The sequence below is a fragment of the Strix uralensis genome, chromosome 5 (assembly GCF_047716275.1).
Source record: "Strix uralensis isolate ZFMK-TIS-50842 chromosome 5, bStrUra1, whole genome shotgun sequence".
In the NCBI taxonomy this organism is placed as follows: Eukaryota; Metazoa; Chordata; class Aves; order Strigiformes; family Strigidae; genus Strix; species Strix uralensis.
In genome coordinates, this window is record NC_133976.1 from 56,860,741 (window position 1) to 56,873,157 (window position 12,417).

The 12,417-nt window shown below is 55.3% G+C and overlaps 1 protein-coding gene across 1 annotated transcript; it reads left to right on the forward strand.

Annotated features, from left to right (window-relative positions):
• Positions 1-507: 507 nt before the first annotated feature.
• On the forward strand, positions 508-11,211 carry PMM1 (phosphomannomutase 1). Its single transcript, XM_074871030.1, has 8 exons — positions 508-659; positions 767-884; positions 1,756-1,832; positions 2,039-2,130; positions 4,417-4,516; positions 5,398-5,473; positions 8,449-8,564; positions 9,364-11,211. The coding sequence occupies exons 1-8, from the start codon at positions 591-593 to the stop codon at positions 9,484-9,486; spliced, it is 771 nt and encodes a 256-aa protein (XP_074727131.1). The 5' UTR covers positions 508-590; the 3' UTR covers positions 9,487-11,211.
• The last annotated feature ends 1,206 nt before the right edge of the window (positions 11,212-12,417 follow it).

Below are 12,417 nucleotides of genomic sequence, written 5' to 3' on the forward strand. Positions count from 1 at the left end.
AATCCTAAATGACTGCTAAGCAGCTCAAAGTAAAAGTTACTACAAGAAATAGATTTGACTTTGTGCAGAGGGGTGGAGGCCGAAAACTGCACTTCTCCAGTGAAAATATTAGCTATTAACAGCATCCTATTAGAAATGCAAGGTGAGGCACAGGGGCCGACAGGGTGAACGCACGCTGCTCCTGTCTCCTTTTTAGGACACAGAGACCCCCAGAGGAGCTGAGCTTACCAGGTCACTCAGCCCAGACCCCCGGCCCCTAAATGCAGGACGGCACTGCAGTAATAACAGCAAATGTGGAGATCCCCCCCGCCAAACTCCCAGGCCCTCCGTTAGGGCTCTAAAGCAAAGGATGTAACGAAAAGAGCTGAAGCAGGGAAGCCGTTCAAGACCCACATGTTAAGGCATCACTGGAGGGGCCTTCGGAGAGACGGAGGGTCCAGGTGACGGGTTGGTGGAGGGGTCCTCCACGGCCGTGCTGGCCTCCCCAAGGCGCACGTTGGCGCGGCGGCTGCCCGCGGAGGGCGGCGCGGCCGCCATCGCCGCCTCAGCACGGTCCCGCCTCCCGCTCGCAGAGGCCGGGCGGCGGCGGGATGGCGGCGGCGCGGGGCCGGGTGCTGTGCCTCTTCGACGTGGACGGGACCCTGACGCCGGCTCGGCAGGTAGCGAGGCGCGGGGGCGTTGGGTCTGACGGGAGAGTAGGGGGCCGAGGTCGGCGGGGCAGAGCTTGTCCGGCCGGCTGCGGCCTCACCCGCTGCTTCCCCTCCAGAAAATCGAGCCGGAGGTGGACGCGTTCCTGCGGGAGCTGCGGGAGAGGGTGCACATCGGCGTGGTGGGAGGCTCCGACTATGCCAAGATAGCCGAGCAGCTGGGGGACGGCGATGAAGGTGAGACGCGGCCGACGAGGTCTCCCAGGTGTCACCTGTGTCCTAAATCTGACCCCGAGCCTGCCCTTGGGGTGGTCGGCTGTGCCCGGGCGGGAGCCGCCACTCGCTCCTTCTGCCTCTGCAGAGAGCAGGCGGGGATGCTCCAGCGGCGGGGATGCTCCAGCCCACGCTGCCGGTGCCGGGTTTGTGCGAGCTTCATCTGCGCTCTGACAGCTTCCCCCCACCGCAGCGGGTGGGAGGCCCTTGCAAATTTTGCCTCCCTGCTGCTCCATGGTGCGGCCTCGGGGGGTTCCTCATTGTGTTCAAACAGGGACATGGGGTAGCGGAGGGAGTGGGAGAGCGAGGGGGCAGCCCCCGCTACCTTGTTTTCCTTCTCTGGCATGGATGCCAAGCACGGCTGAGCTCAGCCTCCTGCCTTGTTAGCGGAGGGAGGCTGAGAAATTCCCTGCTGAGTCGGCAGTGCTGTGTGTCGGGGGTTGCAGGAGGGGCTGGAGTTAGATAACCAGTAACTGCATCTCCCCAGCACCCTGGCAGTAGGGAGGGGAGGAGAGAGAGCAGAGTAACATGCACGTGGTTGAAAGCCTGACATTTTGGAGCCCTTATCTTCGTCCTGCCACTGATTCAGCCCGTGACCTCAGTCAGGTCGTTTCCCCCTGCCTGCGTCAGTTCCCCACCTGTGAGGAGAAGATAATCTTCTCGCCCACTTTGCGGAGAACGAGGAGGGTCGGTAGCCCTTTGCAGAGCATGGGAGATGGGGAAAGCTCGGTACTAAGGGACCAGGAGGATGGCTCACTCAGTCCTGAGCCCAGTCCTTTTGGCCCCTTTTCCCAGGCAATACTGATGTTTCCTCTTTTGTTTCCTCCCCTCTCAGTCATCGATAAGTTTGACTATGTCTTCGCAGAGAATGGCACGGTGCAATACAAGAATGGGCAGCTGGTCTCCAAGCAGGTATGTCCATCTCCCCTTGCAGCCATGGCTCTCCTTCCCCATCCCCTGCGCGCTGTGGGGAGCAGTGCCTGGCCCTGGGCAGGTGGGCAGCCTCTTTTCGTCTCCCCAGATGCCAGATCTGAATGTCCCACTCCTCCTGGTCATGTTCTCAGGTGGGCTTCATGAGAGGTCTAGCTTCTTCCTCACTCCCCCCTTTCGTCCTGCAGGCCATTCAGGACCACTTGGGGGAAGAGCTGCTGCAGGATCTAATCAACTTCTGTCTGAACTACATGGCGCTGCTGAAGCTCCCCAAGAAACGGTAACAGCCCAAGCCTGTGCAAATGGCAGTTATATCACTGATTTCTAGGGAGCTCTGCGTTCCAGAGCTCTCCTAAGAACAGCTGAGCTACTGACCTTGTTTTGCTCCAGGTTTTATCTTAGCATCTAGAAGCCCTGTGTAGGATCACTGTCCCACTGAGCTGGGCACTGTGGGCAAATAATGGGGGAGCATCTTTTTTCTGGAGAGTCTGCACTCTTTTGCCCCTTGGATTTTCTTCCTTGGGAAGCAGGGTACAGCCACTGTGTGCATCTCATTTAGGACAATGGTACCAGCTCGTTACTGGGCAGGGCATCAGCCATCACTGGTTGTATGAGTTTCCAAACAGACAAACAATGGCTCTTAAGATGGGAGGTCCAGCGCCTGAGCACACAATTTCACACTGTTTCTAACCCAGTGTTGCTTGATGCCACTGGTAATAGGGCTGGCCCTGCTCTGCCCCCAACTGTGTGTTCCTATCTGCTTCCTCCCATGAGATCCAGCAGCCACAGGGTGAGTTGGGTTGGTACACTTCCTCTGAAGGAAGACTAGGCCACTGTCAGGAAAGAAAAAGGTAGTTTTCCGTTGGATCAGCTCGCCCTGTTATTACAGAAAGGAGAGAGAGGGAACAGATGGCACAAAGGTGGAAGGGGAGAGCAGTAGGACCCCTTTCAGAGGCAGCCTGCAGTTAAACCAGCCTGGGTGCAGTATCAAACCATCCCTCAGACCATGATTTCACAAACGTTTGAAGCAGACATGAGCCAGCAGTGCTGTTGAAAGCAGTGGCTCTGCCCTTCTCTTTCCCCAGCTGCTTTGTTCCTGCTCTCCCCTTGTGTTTGTATGGTGAACCTGAGCAGACAAGCTGTCTGGTTGAAATTAAGCTGGTAAAAGTTGATAAACTGTAATCCAGATTAGTTGCCTGATGTGAGTCACCATGTGGCAATACAAAGACCGGTGGGAGGGGCCAGGGTGGCTCCTTGTGACAGGACTGCTGGCTGAACGTGCCCCCGAAAGCATGGGCTGGGACCCAGAACCCCCAAGGTTCTTTGGTTGCCTCATTGCTGTCTGGTTGCCCAACAGCCTGGTGAAGTTGCAGCTCCCAAGTGCCTCTGTGGATTTAGGCTTATGGGATTTCTAGCAAAGCAAGGACTTTAACCCACATCTCCCAAGTCTTGGTCTGGGGCATGAGGCAACAAACCCTCAGTGCTGCAGAGATGCTGTTCCCAGACTGCAGGCATGGCTGCCCGTGTGTCTGTTCCCCATGATGTTCTTCACTCTGTTACGAGACAGAAGAGTGTTTTCCCCAGACTCAGAGTTGTAACCACTTTATTGCAGAGAAACAACGGGCAGGGCTCTGAGGGACATCAGAGAGTTAATGAGCCCAGGGCTCCTCAACTGGACAGAGGAGGGGAATTCCCTGCTCCAGCCAGGTTTCCACAAGAGGTTCAATCTCTTTTCAAATTGGCAGTGCTGTCATCCCTTGTTGTTTCTGCCCCACCAGTGCTGGTACCTGTCTGACCCTTCGATGAGCTATTCCAAGGTGATAAGCAAACAGAACTGGCAGGGTTTATAGCAAAGAGAAAAGAAGGGAGCAGTTTTCTGCCAGCTTAGTGCTTTGAATCACCCCACCGAGGAAACAGCACAGTAGTGATCCCAGTGCAAGGTGAGGGTGGCACACAGGAACAGGGTCCTGTCCATGCAAGCTTAGATAAGAGTTGCAAAGGTGCAGGGGACAAGTGGGAGATACAAAGGCCCTGCGGATCCAACTTGATTTGTGTCCCACGAGGAGGTCCTGATTGCTCATCAGCCTGCTGCCAGACATCAGCAGCGAGTTATGCTGACCTGTTCCATCCCACTGTCCCAAGGTACTGCCAGCTTCACCCACTCAACGTTTCTTAAAAGCCTCCAGGGGTGGAGATGCCACAGTGTCATCAAGCAGTTGGTCCAGTCCAGCCAATAGCTGTCCTTGCAGTTATTACAACATTAAAAAATGTTTTCTATCATCTCACCTAAGCTCATTGCTTCCAGCCTGTTCCCAGGGCACACAGGAACTGTTTATTCCTCTTCTCTTACAGTCTCTTTTTATAAAAGTATGAGACTCTTGGAGACCTTAAACAGAGCTGTTGATGCCTGGACTCTGCCTGGCGTGAAGCACCCATGCGTGGGCATGGCCTCTCTCCTCCTGCATGTCTCTGCAGAGACTGCATGCCTCACTGAGCAGCCATTCCCCAGGAAAGGTCTGTTTTTCTTTCCCTGCCTTAGTAACCTTGTGCCCTTGCCCCCCCACAGGGGAACCTTCATTGAGTTTCGCAATGGGATGCTGAACATCTCCCCCATCGGACGGAGCTGCACTCCAGAGGAGCGAATCGAGTTCTCGGAGCTGGACAAGGTACACAGGCCAGACTCGGGCTCGTCCTCCCCTTTGCTGGTTTTGCACCACCACAGATCTCGGGTCTTACCTGCTTCCCCCCTTCCCAAGGAGGAGGTAGGCCAGCCCCAAGCTGTGCACCAGGCCAACACAAGCAGCAAGGTGGAGACAGGACTGGGGGTCAGAAAACCCAAGGAGAGACACAGATGGATGGAAGAATTTGACTTCATTGGGGACCACTGATTCAGTGGGGTGGCCAGCAGGATTCCTTGTGGGAGAGCCCCAGGGAATAAGTTATTTATTAACAGGGTGTCTCCTTGTTTACAGTAACCAAAGATAGAATTGCACTGAAAACCTCAGAGAAACCTAAACTTCTCAGGTTGCGCCACCCCTCCAGGCTGGCCCAGCAGCTGTCTTCTCTCTCCCACTCCCCCAGCCCCAACAGAGCTGGAACTAATGGCCTTCCAGACTGGGAGGACCACAGCAGATCTGTTGGACAGATCTCTGGAGTGCTTAGCTCATGCCCCAGGCAGTTTCTGCCTGGGGGGGTGAGTCTTGGGGCCAAGTGACTTTGCAAGACTTTGTAAGCAAAGCTGGAGACTTTTGGTTATGAACTGGGCTTCTGGGAAATTGGAGCAGTTGGATTTCATTGCCAAGGAAGGGCTGGGATCTGCTCTTCCCAGGAGCATCCTGGAGCTGCCCTGAGCTGGTGGCTTTTTATGCAGACACTGGGCAGGACTGGTGAAATCTGGCTAAACGGCGCTACACTGGGGGCAGGTGGGAAGGGGGAATGTGATAAGCCAGAGTTGCCCAGCAGACAGCTATATGGTGGCTTTTGGTAAGCTGTCAACACCTAATTATTCAAACCCTCCTTCCTTCCCTTTCTTCCTTCTCCTCTGCAGAAAGAGCGGATCCGGGAGAAGTTTGTGGCTGCCTTGCAGCGGGAGTTTGCTGGCAAAGGCCTGCGTTTTTCTCGAGGTGAGTAGAAGGGGCTTCCCTGGCTTTGCTCTGTTTCCCATAAAATGCTGGGAAGAGGAGCGGGAATCCTGGCTGTTCCCTCTGGGGGCCTGGAGACCCCACTAAGAGCAGAAGGAGCTTCTGTTCCTGGAGAGCCATCGTGGGGGCATCACATTGGCATTCACGGCAGGGTGATGGCAGAGAATAAACCAAACCATGGCAGAGAATAAACCAAACCGTGCTGCAGATTTGTCTCCCTGGGAATCAGCCAGCCAGGCAGGTTTCTGTCCTGTGATGTTATCTCTGCCTTAATTCCAGTTAGCTCTGCGGAGCTCCTCCCTGCCCAGGAGGTCTGACCTGGCTCAAGCATCAGCAGCAAGGTGGCTAGCAGAGCTCCAGCCACATGCAGTCCTCTCTGGGAATGCCATGGTGTAAGGGAGACAGAAGCCTCATGCATGTCTCCACTCTGGGGTATTGTTGGAAGGGCTGGCTATGAGGGAAACATCTTTCCTCCTGGAGGAAGAGCTGTCAAGAGGCAGGGCATTTGCAGCTCCATGCTATGGCCTTTTGCTGGGTCACTTCTTGGGGTGAACGTAAGCTCTTACAGCCAGCTTACTGAAGGTGAGGAACCAAAGGAGGGGCTTGAGCAATCCTGGGGGTCTGTCTGGGACAGGGAGGAATATGAGGGTGTGTAAGTGGTGGGGCTGAAGCAGAGAGGTGGGCATGTATGAGATAAGAAGGTGCCATATGGCAGCCTAGCCAAAGGGGAAGGGGTGATGAGGCTAGGAGGCAGCAGGTGACACCCCAGTCTTGCACCCAGTGTGGGCCAGTACTAAGGGTCTTGCCCTCTTGTCCTCCAAGGGCTTTCCTCCTGAGACCCTTCCCTTGCCTTCAGCATCCTGCCAGGGGCATCCTGTGCTGCCCACAGCACTGACACACACTGTTTGTCACAGCAGAGAAAGACAAGGTCCCTGCTGCCGTGCCCCTGCAGGCATGGGGGACGAGAGCAGAATAATGGGCCTTTCTCCTCTGACTTTGGGAAGCCGCCATGAAGAGCCCAGGCCTGTTGCGTAAAAGCATGAAGACAAGGGGAGCTGTGGGCCCGCCGCTCCTCCACAAAGAAAACATGGGGTGTCTCAGGTCAGGCATCCAAAAACAGGGACATGCGGAATTTGGCTTTTCTGCCAGACTGGCTCCGTGTGCCCTGTCCCAGGCTGTGGAGGACGCAAGCCCCAGAGGTGGTAGATCTCCCTGCAGTCCCTCAGACCCATGCTCTGCCTAAGCAAAGGACAGTGCTGGCTGTCCTCCATGCCACTTCTCCCTTTGATTTCTTACCCCCTCCAGCTGGCATCAAGAGCCCCTTCTTGCTTTCCAGCTCTGTTAAAAGGCCAGAACACAGTGAAATGCAGCGTTTTTCACAGGTAAATGGCTTTGGATACAAACCAGGAAGTATTTTAATAAGGTCAGCCAAGTTTAGCTCCTGCTCTGATGCTGGCTCCTGCTGCAAGCATGGGGGCATCCCCATCCCTGAGCTCGTAGGGCACTTGCTCCCGTCTGTATCACAGTGCCCTGCCTGGGGCATCCTGTCCAGTAGTGAATCCCCTGTCCCGAGCTGGACACACAGGCTCCATCCCCAGCTCCTCAGGCTTCAAGGAGAGTTGGTTTGGGATCCCTGAACCAACGGGTACACGTCAACCAGCCAGGGAGGAGAGGAGCATGGCTTCAGGATGTGCACATTTGAACAGCCAAGGGGATCAGTGCCTCTCCTTCAGCAGGGACCATCTACTCACTCCCTTCCTAAGAGAGGTAGGATTATGATTTATGAAGAAGGAGAGAGTGAAACTCCAGGATTGCTGGTGGCCCAGTAGATTGCCTGGAGAAGCAGGGGGTCCCCTTGAATCCAAGAGGAGCATAGACCTGAACTGGCACAAGGATGCACATCCCAGCTCAAATCCCTGTTCCTCCCAACTCCAAGCAACATGCAGACATACGTGTGTGCCCTAAGTCACAGGCTTTGGTTTGGGAGGAACATGTCACCTGTGTTGGTGCTGGGGCAAGGGTCTGGCTCTGCAGCCTGTGCACACAGCGGGGCAGCTCACCTCCGTGCACCCCCAGAAGGCAGTGCAGTGCTGGGCTAAACTCTGCCTGGTCTAAGAGGAAAGGCTAGAAAGTTCATTAACCCTCAGTGGCTCTGGGTATCCATGTGCATGCATATGCATGTTCTCTGGGAGAGCTCCATTACCTCTGTACGTTTGCCCCATCTGCCTTGGTGCCCCTCCAGATGTTGGCAATTCACACTTGACTCTTGTGGCGAGAGGTGACAGGCCAGGGTCGTGCCCTGATTATATTGATGGGTTCGTGGTACCTCCATGGCAAGGTCCTTGGTCCTTGATCAGCGTGCAGAGCCTGCTCGGGGCCTGCAGCACAGCCAGCTGGGACCCCTGAGCTGTGCAGTGCATGGGGTTTGCTTTGTGTGAGCAGGGTGCTGGGAGGCCCCGGTCTCTGCAGGGTTAAGGAGTGTCAGAGCAGTGGTTTTAGAAGGGCCAGCCATGTCCACACAGGAGCCTAAGGACAGAGTGGTGCCAGTCTCTGAGGGCATTGTCCTCATTGGGACACAGAACATGCTAATGCTATCTGCAAGGTGTGACCCCGAATCTCCCCCAACAGATGCATCTTGTGGGACCTCCCACCCCAACATCCCCCCCTGCAGCCCGCTGGCTCCTGCTTGCCTGCCTGCCTGCACAGGGGAGCTGTGCTGATGTCACCCCAGACATGCTGATGTCACTCCAGCCTGTTGTCATAGGAACAGCATCTGCCACTGTCCTAGCCACATGCCAGAGAGGCACACCAAGATAGAGCTGGTGCCTGGCTGCTGTTTGGGGTGGGGGGTCCCCACAAACATCCAGACCTCTCCCCTCCTCCTACCTGTCCTGTGGCAGGGGGACACCATGCTGGCTCCCACTAACGTTGCCCGATGCCCTCCCTTTTGCTGGCAGGTGGCATGATCAGCTTTGACGTCTTCCCAGAGGGCTGGGACAAACGCTACTGCCTCAACGTGCTCGACGACGAGAGATTTGACACCATCCACTTCTTTGGGAATGAGACGACCCCTGTGAGTATGCCCCAGTCGCCCCACACACAGCCGCTTTCTCTCCTTCATGGAGCTGCTCCATCACAAATCTCATGACCTGGGTCCCACTGTGGCTGACACAGACCTCTAGCAGTGCGAGGAGGAGAGATGCTCTCCTGCAGCACAGGTTTGCAGCAGGCTCATGATGGTGGCTGGCCCACTGGGTTGTGAGGAAATCACCTTGGATTCACTGTGCTGGGGAGCAGGTCCACCTCAGCATCGTTTTCCTCCCCCTGGCACCATTGGGAAGGGGGCAGCCACTCCTGCAGCCCGCAGGACCCAAAATACAAGCCCCCAGCACTTAAGAGGGCTTTTCAGCAGCAGGAACAGCTTCACCTTCCCTTTAAAGTGGTGGAGGGTGATGCTTCCTTGCTGCTGTAGACCAGCTTGGCCATCCACTCAGCTCTTTCCAGACGATAGCAACATCTACTCCTCAGATGTGCCCACGCCACCTTCTGCTAACCCATCCACAGGCAGGGCAGGGGTTAACCGAAGGCTTCTGGACAAGCTTTGCTGGTCTGGGACCTTCCCCATCCTTTTTAGCTCCTCCCTCGGCACAGAAGAAGAGAGGCAAGGGGAAGGTAGCAGGACTCCCAGCCCAGCCTCTTCTGACTCCCTGGGCCGGCAAAGCCCTGACAGCCCCTTCCCAGCAGGTCCCTGCCCACCCAGCCACTGGCTCCCACCCCAGCTCCTCACAGGACAAAGCAAGACACACATTGATGGATGAGGATGCTCTGGCAAGACCCTACTAATGCTCTCCTTATTTGCTATTCCCCTGCAGGGAGGGAACGATTATGAAATCTATGATGATCCCCGCACAGTGGGACACAGCGTCCTGTCCCCTCAGGACACAGTCCAGCGATGCCGTGAAATCTTCTTTCCAGAGAGAGCAAATGAGTGCTGACTGCCAGGTCCCCGCAGCCCTGCCTCAGCCCCACCCTCTCCCCCTGCCAGGAAAAGCACCTTCATTTGAGGAATCTGCTCAGGGTAGACCAAAAAAAAACCACTTTCCAGAGCTGGTCGGGATGTAACACGTGAGTGCGGGTGGGTGTGCAGGAGGGGGCCTTCGCTGAGCAGCCCTTTGGCACTCCCCATCTATTGCTGGGGCTTGTGGGACCAGACCCTCCTCACCTCCAGGAAAACTTCTCTCTTGACAGTTCGGGCTGTGGTGCGCAGCAATGTGGATGCTTTTTTGGTCAGAAAGCATTTGAAAGGGCCAGTCACAAGAGCGCGTGTGTGTCCATCCCGTGCTCCTTCCCCTCTTCTCTTCTTTTTTGCTCTGTTTCTCTTAACACTTCTGCATGAGGGAACATGCATCTCACCTTTCTCTACCCCTTACACCTTGGCTGGGAAGGATGGAGCTGCAGAGGCCCCAGGGACTCTGACCAGAGCTGCACCGAAGCGAGAGGCCAGGAAAAGCCCGTGGTAGGAAGGGGTAGCAGCAACCCCAGCTTGTTGCAGTGTTGTGCACCGTGCCAGTCCCTACAGGTGACCTGGGAATCACAGTTTTATAATGACTGCTCCTACTCTGAGCTTTGCTCAGGTGCCTGAAGAAACTAATTCTCTCTTTAGGTTACAAAAAAAATGGCTACTATGGGTTTATTCCCCATGTTCTGCAGAAGTTGTCAAGTCAGACCTTGCCTGGTATGGCTGGAGGGTGGCTGGTATGTGCAGAGCACCCTGCAGAGCTGTTGGGGACAGAAGGCTTCCCAACAGTCTTCCCACCCGTGTGTCCAGTAGGCATCACAGATGTGTCAGTGTAATACCTTACCCAGGTCCCCTTCCTTCCTAGTGCTCAGCTTTCCATTATGCTGCCAGAGACATTTTCAGAGAGGGCCCACATAGGCGAGACCTGTTTTTTTCGTGTCAACAGAGGTACACACTCAACAGTGCCCTCCAAGCTTGCTTTTCCACCCCATCTCATTCCATATGCTGCATTTACGTGGTCACCTTTAGGGATGCAAGTTCTCCAAGTGCAGCTGTCGTGTGTCCTCCTGCTCCTCTCTTCTGGTTCTTTGTGGGTTGCAAAACCACATCTCTCCTTTAGCCCTTGACCTCCTCCCTCACGTTGCCCCTTTATTCCTGGCCATTACGCTGGGATGTGTGACCACACCGGTGATGCTAGTCACAACTTGATGCTCAAGAGGAGCTCAGGGATCCCCTCCAGGGAGGTGTCCTGCCTATAGCTCCCCGGGGCACGTGTCTGGTGTTTGTGGACCTGGAGAGTGCTGGAAGTTTCTGCAAAAACTCCCCACATTGCTCCCTGGGAGCCTTTCTCAGTACATCCCTGCTGGGATGGCACTCCTCCATCTCTTGGTCTTGTTTTCTCTCCTCTTTTTCTCCTGTTCCTGCTTTCTTCGCCGTTGCTCTTCATCTCCCACCTAGCAGCTGGACTGCCGAGAGAAGTTTCTCAGCTGGCTACTGCCACTTAATCCAGGGGCCAAGTTCCTCAGACAAGATATGTCGGTGCTTTTAGATCCAGTACAGGGCTCCCACGTTGCCATGGACAGAGTCCTGAGTGGACCCTGGCACCGCTGGATCCTCCACCTGACTACGCCTCTTAACTCTACAACACATCAGGTCTGTAATGCATCACATTTGCATGAGCGCAGCGGTCTGACCAGCATCCAGAAATCCCCAACAAATGCACAAATTCCTCTTTCTACCCGGAGAAGATTTTTGCGTGGGAGAAGAGGACCTGTTGGGGAAGCCTGGATGCAGGGTACCCTTTTCACAGGGCACTGGTTTTGGCCCTCCACTGCAGCTGTCATGGAGGAATTCTGTGCTTTGTGGATCCTCCTGTTTCACTGTGGATCAGGTTATGTGTGGGTTTGGGGGACACATTTTTCCTGTAAGTCTATTCAAAGTCAGCAGGATGTCTAGCAAGCTTAGTGATGAGTGAAGAGCAGGCCATGGTCCTGAAGGCACGAGGCATGTAGTGGCCTTGGGAGCTGAGATGACTTGCATGTTTGAAGGGAAGGGCAGGCTCTGTCCAAGGCTGCTCCTGGTGGCAGCATGTCTCTTGCTCAGGGTAGGGGGAGTTGCAGGGCGGGCAGAGCAGAGGCAGGGCTGACCTTCGAGGCACCAGACATCACTTTCTCTGCTCAGGAGCTCACATGTGCATGGGTAGGATCAAGTTCAGGAACCTTCCCTGTTCCTGTCTCTGTCTTACACCAAGCTTGGGCTAGTTGAGGGCACCTCTCATCAGGAGACCCTGTCCTGCTGGAGGGATGAGGAGGAGGAGGATGGCATCAGAAGTAGCTGGGGCAGCCCCAGGGTCTCAGAGCCACAGAATGGTTGAGGTGGAAGGGACCTCTGGAGGTCATTGGGTCCCACCCCCCTGCTCAAGCAAGGCCACTGAGAGCCCCAGCTGCCAGCCTGTGTTTTTGTGGGCAGGGATGAGGCACAGTGCTGGGGTGGGAGCCCTGCACCTAGGGGATAGTGCATGCCTGTCCTTGAGACCCCTTTGCCATGATGCTCCTCTCCCAGTGGTGTAAGTGGGGGTTTCTCCCTGTGTATGTGTGAGCAAGCAGATGTGGTGGGCCCTGCATTGGGGACCATCTTGCCATATGGCTCCATATCTGTGTGAGACGGGCAGCTCCTGTCTGGCTGATACTGTTAAATAAGAAATATATTTAAATACATATATATGTATATTAAAAAAAATAAAATAAATCATATTAAAGCTACAGCATGCAGCAGTTGGAGACAGCATGTGCTCTGTGCCAGTCTCTGCTGGGGTTAAACACAGCCAGAGAGCAGGCAGCCGCACTTCGAAATCCCGGCAGCAGCAGGAAACCAGTCCTTGTCCTGGTCACCCCTCCCAGTGGGCAGC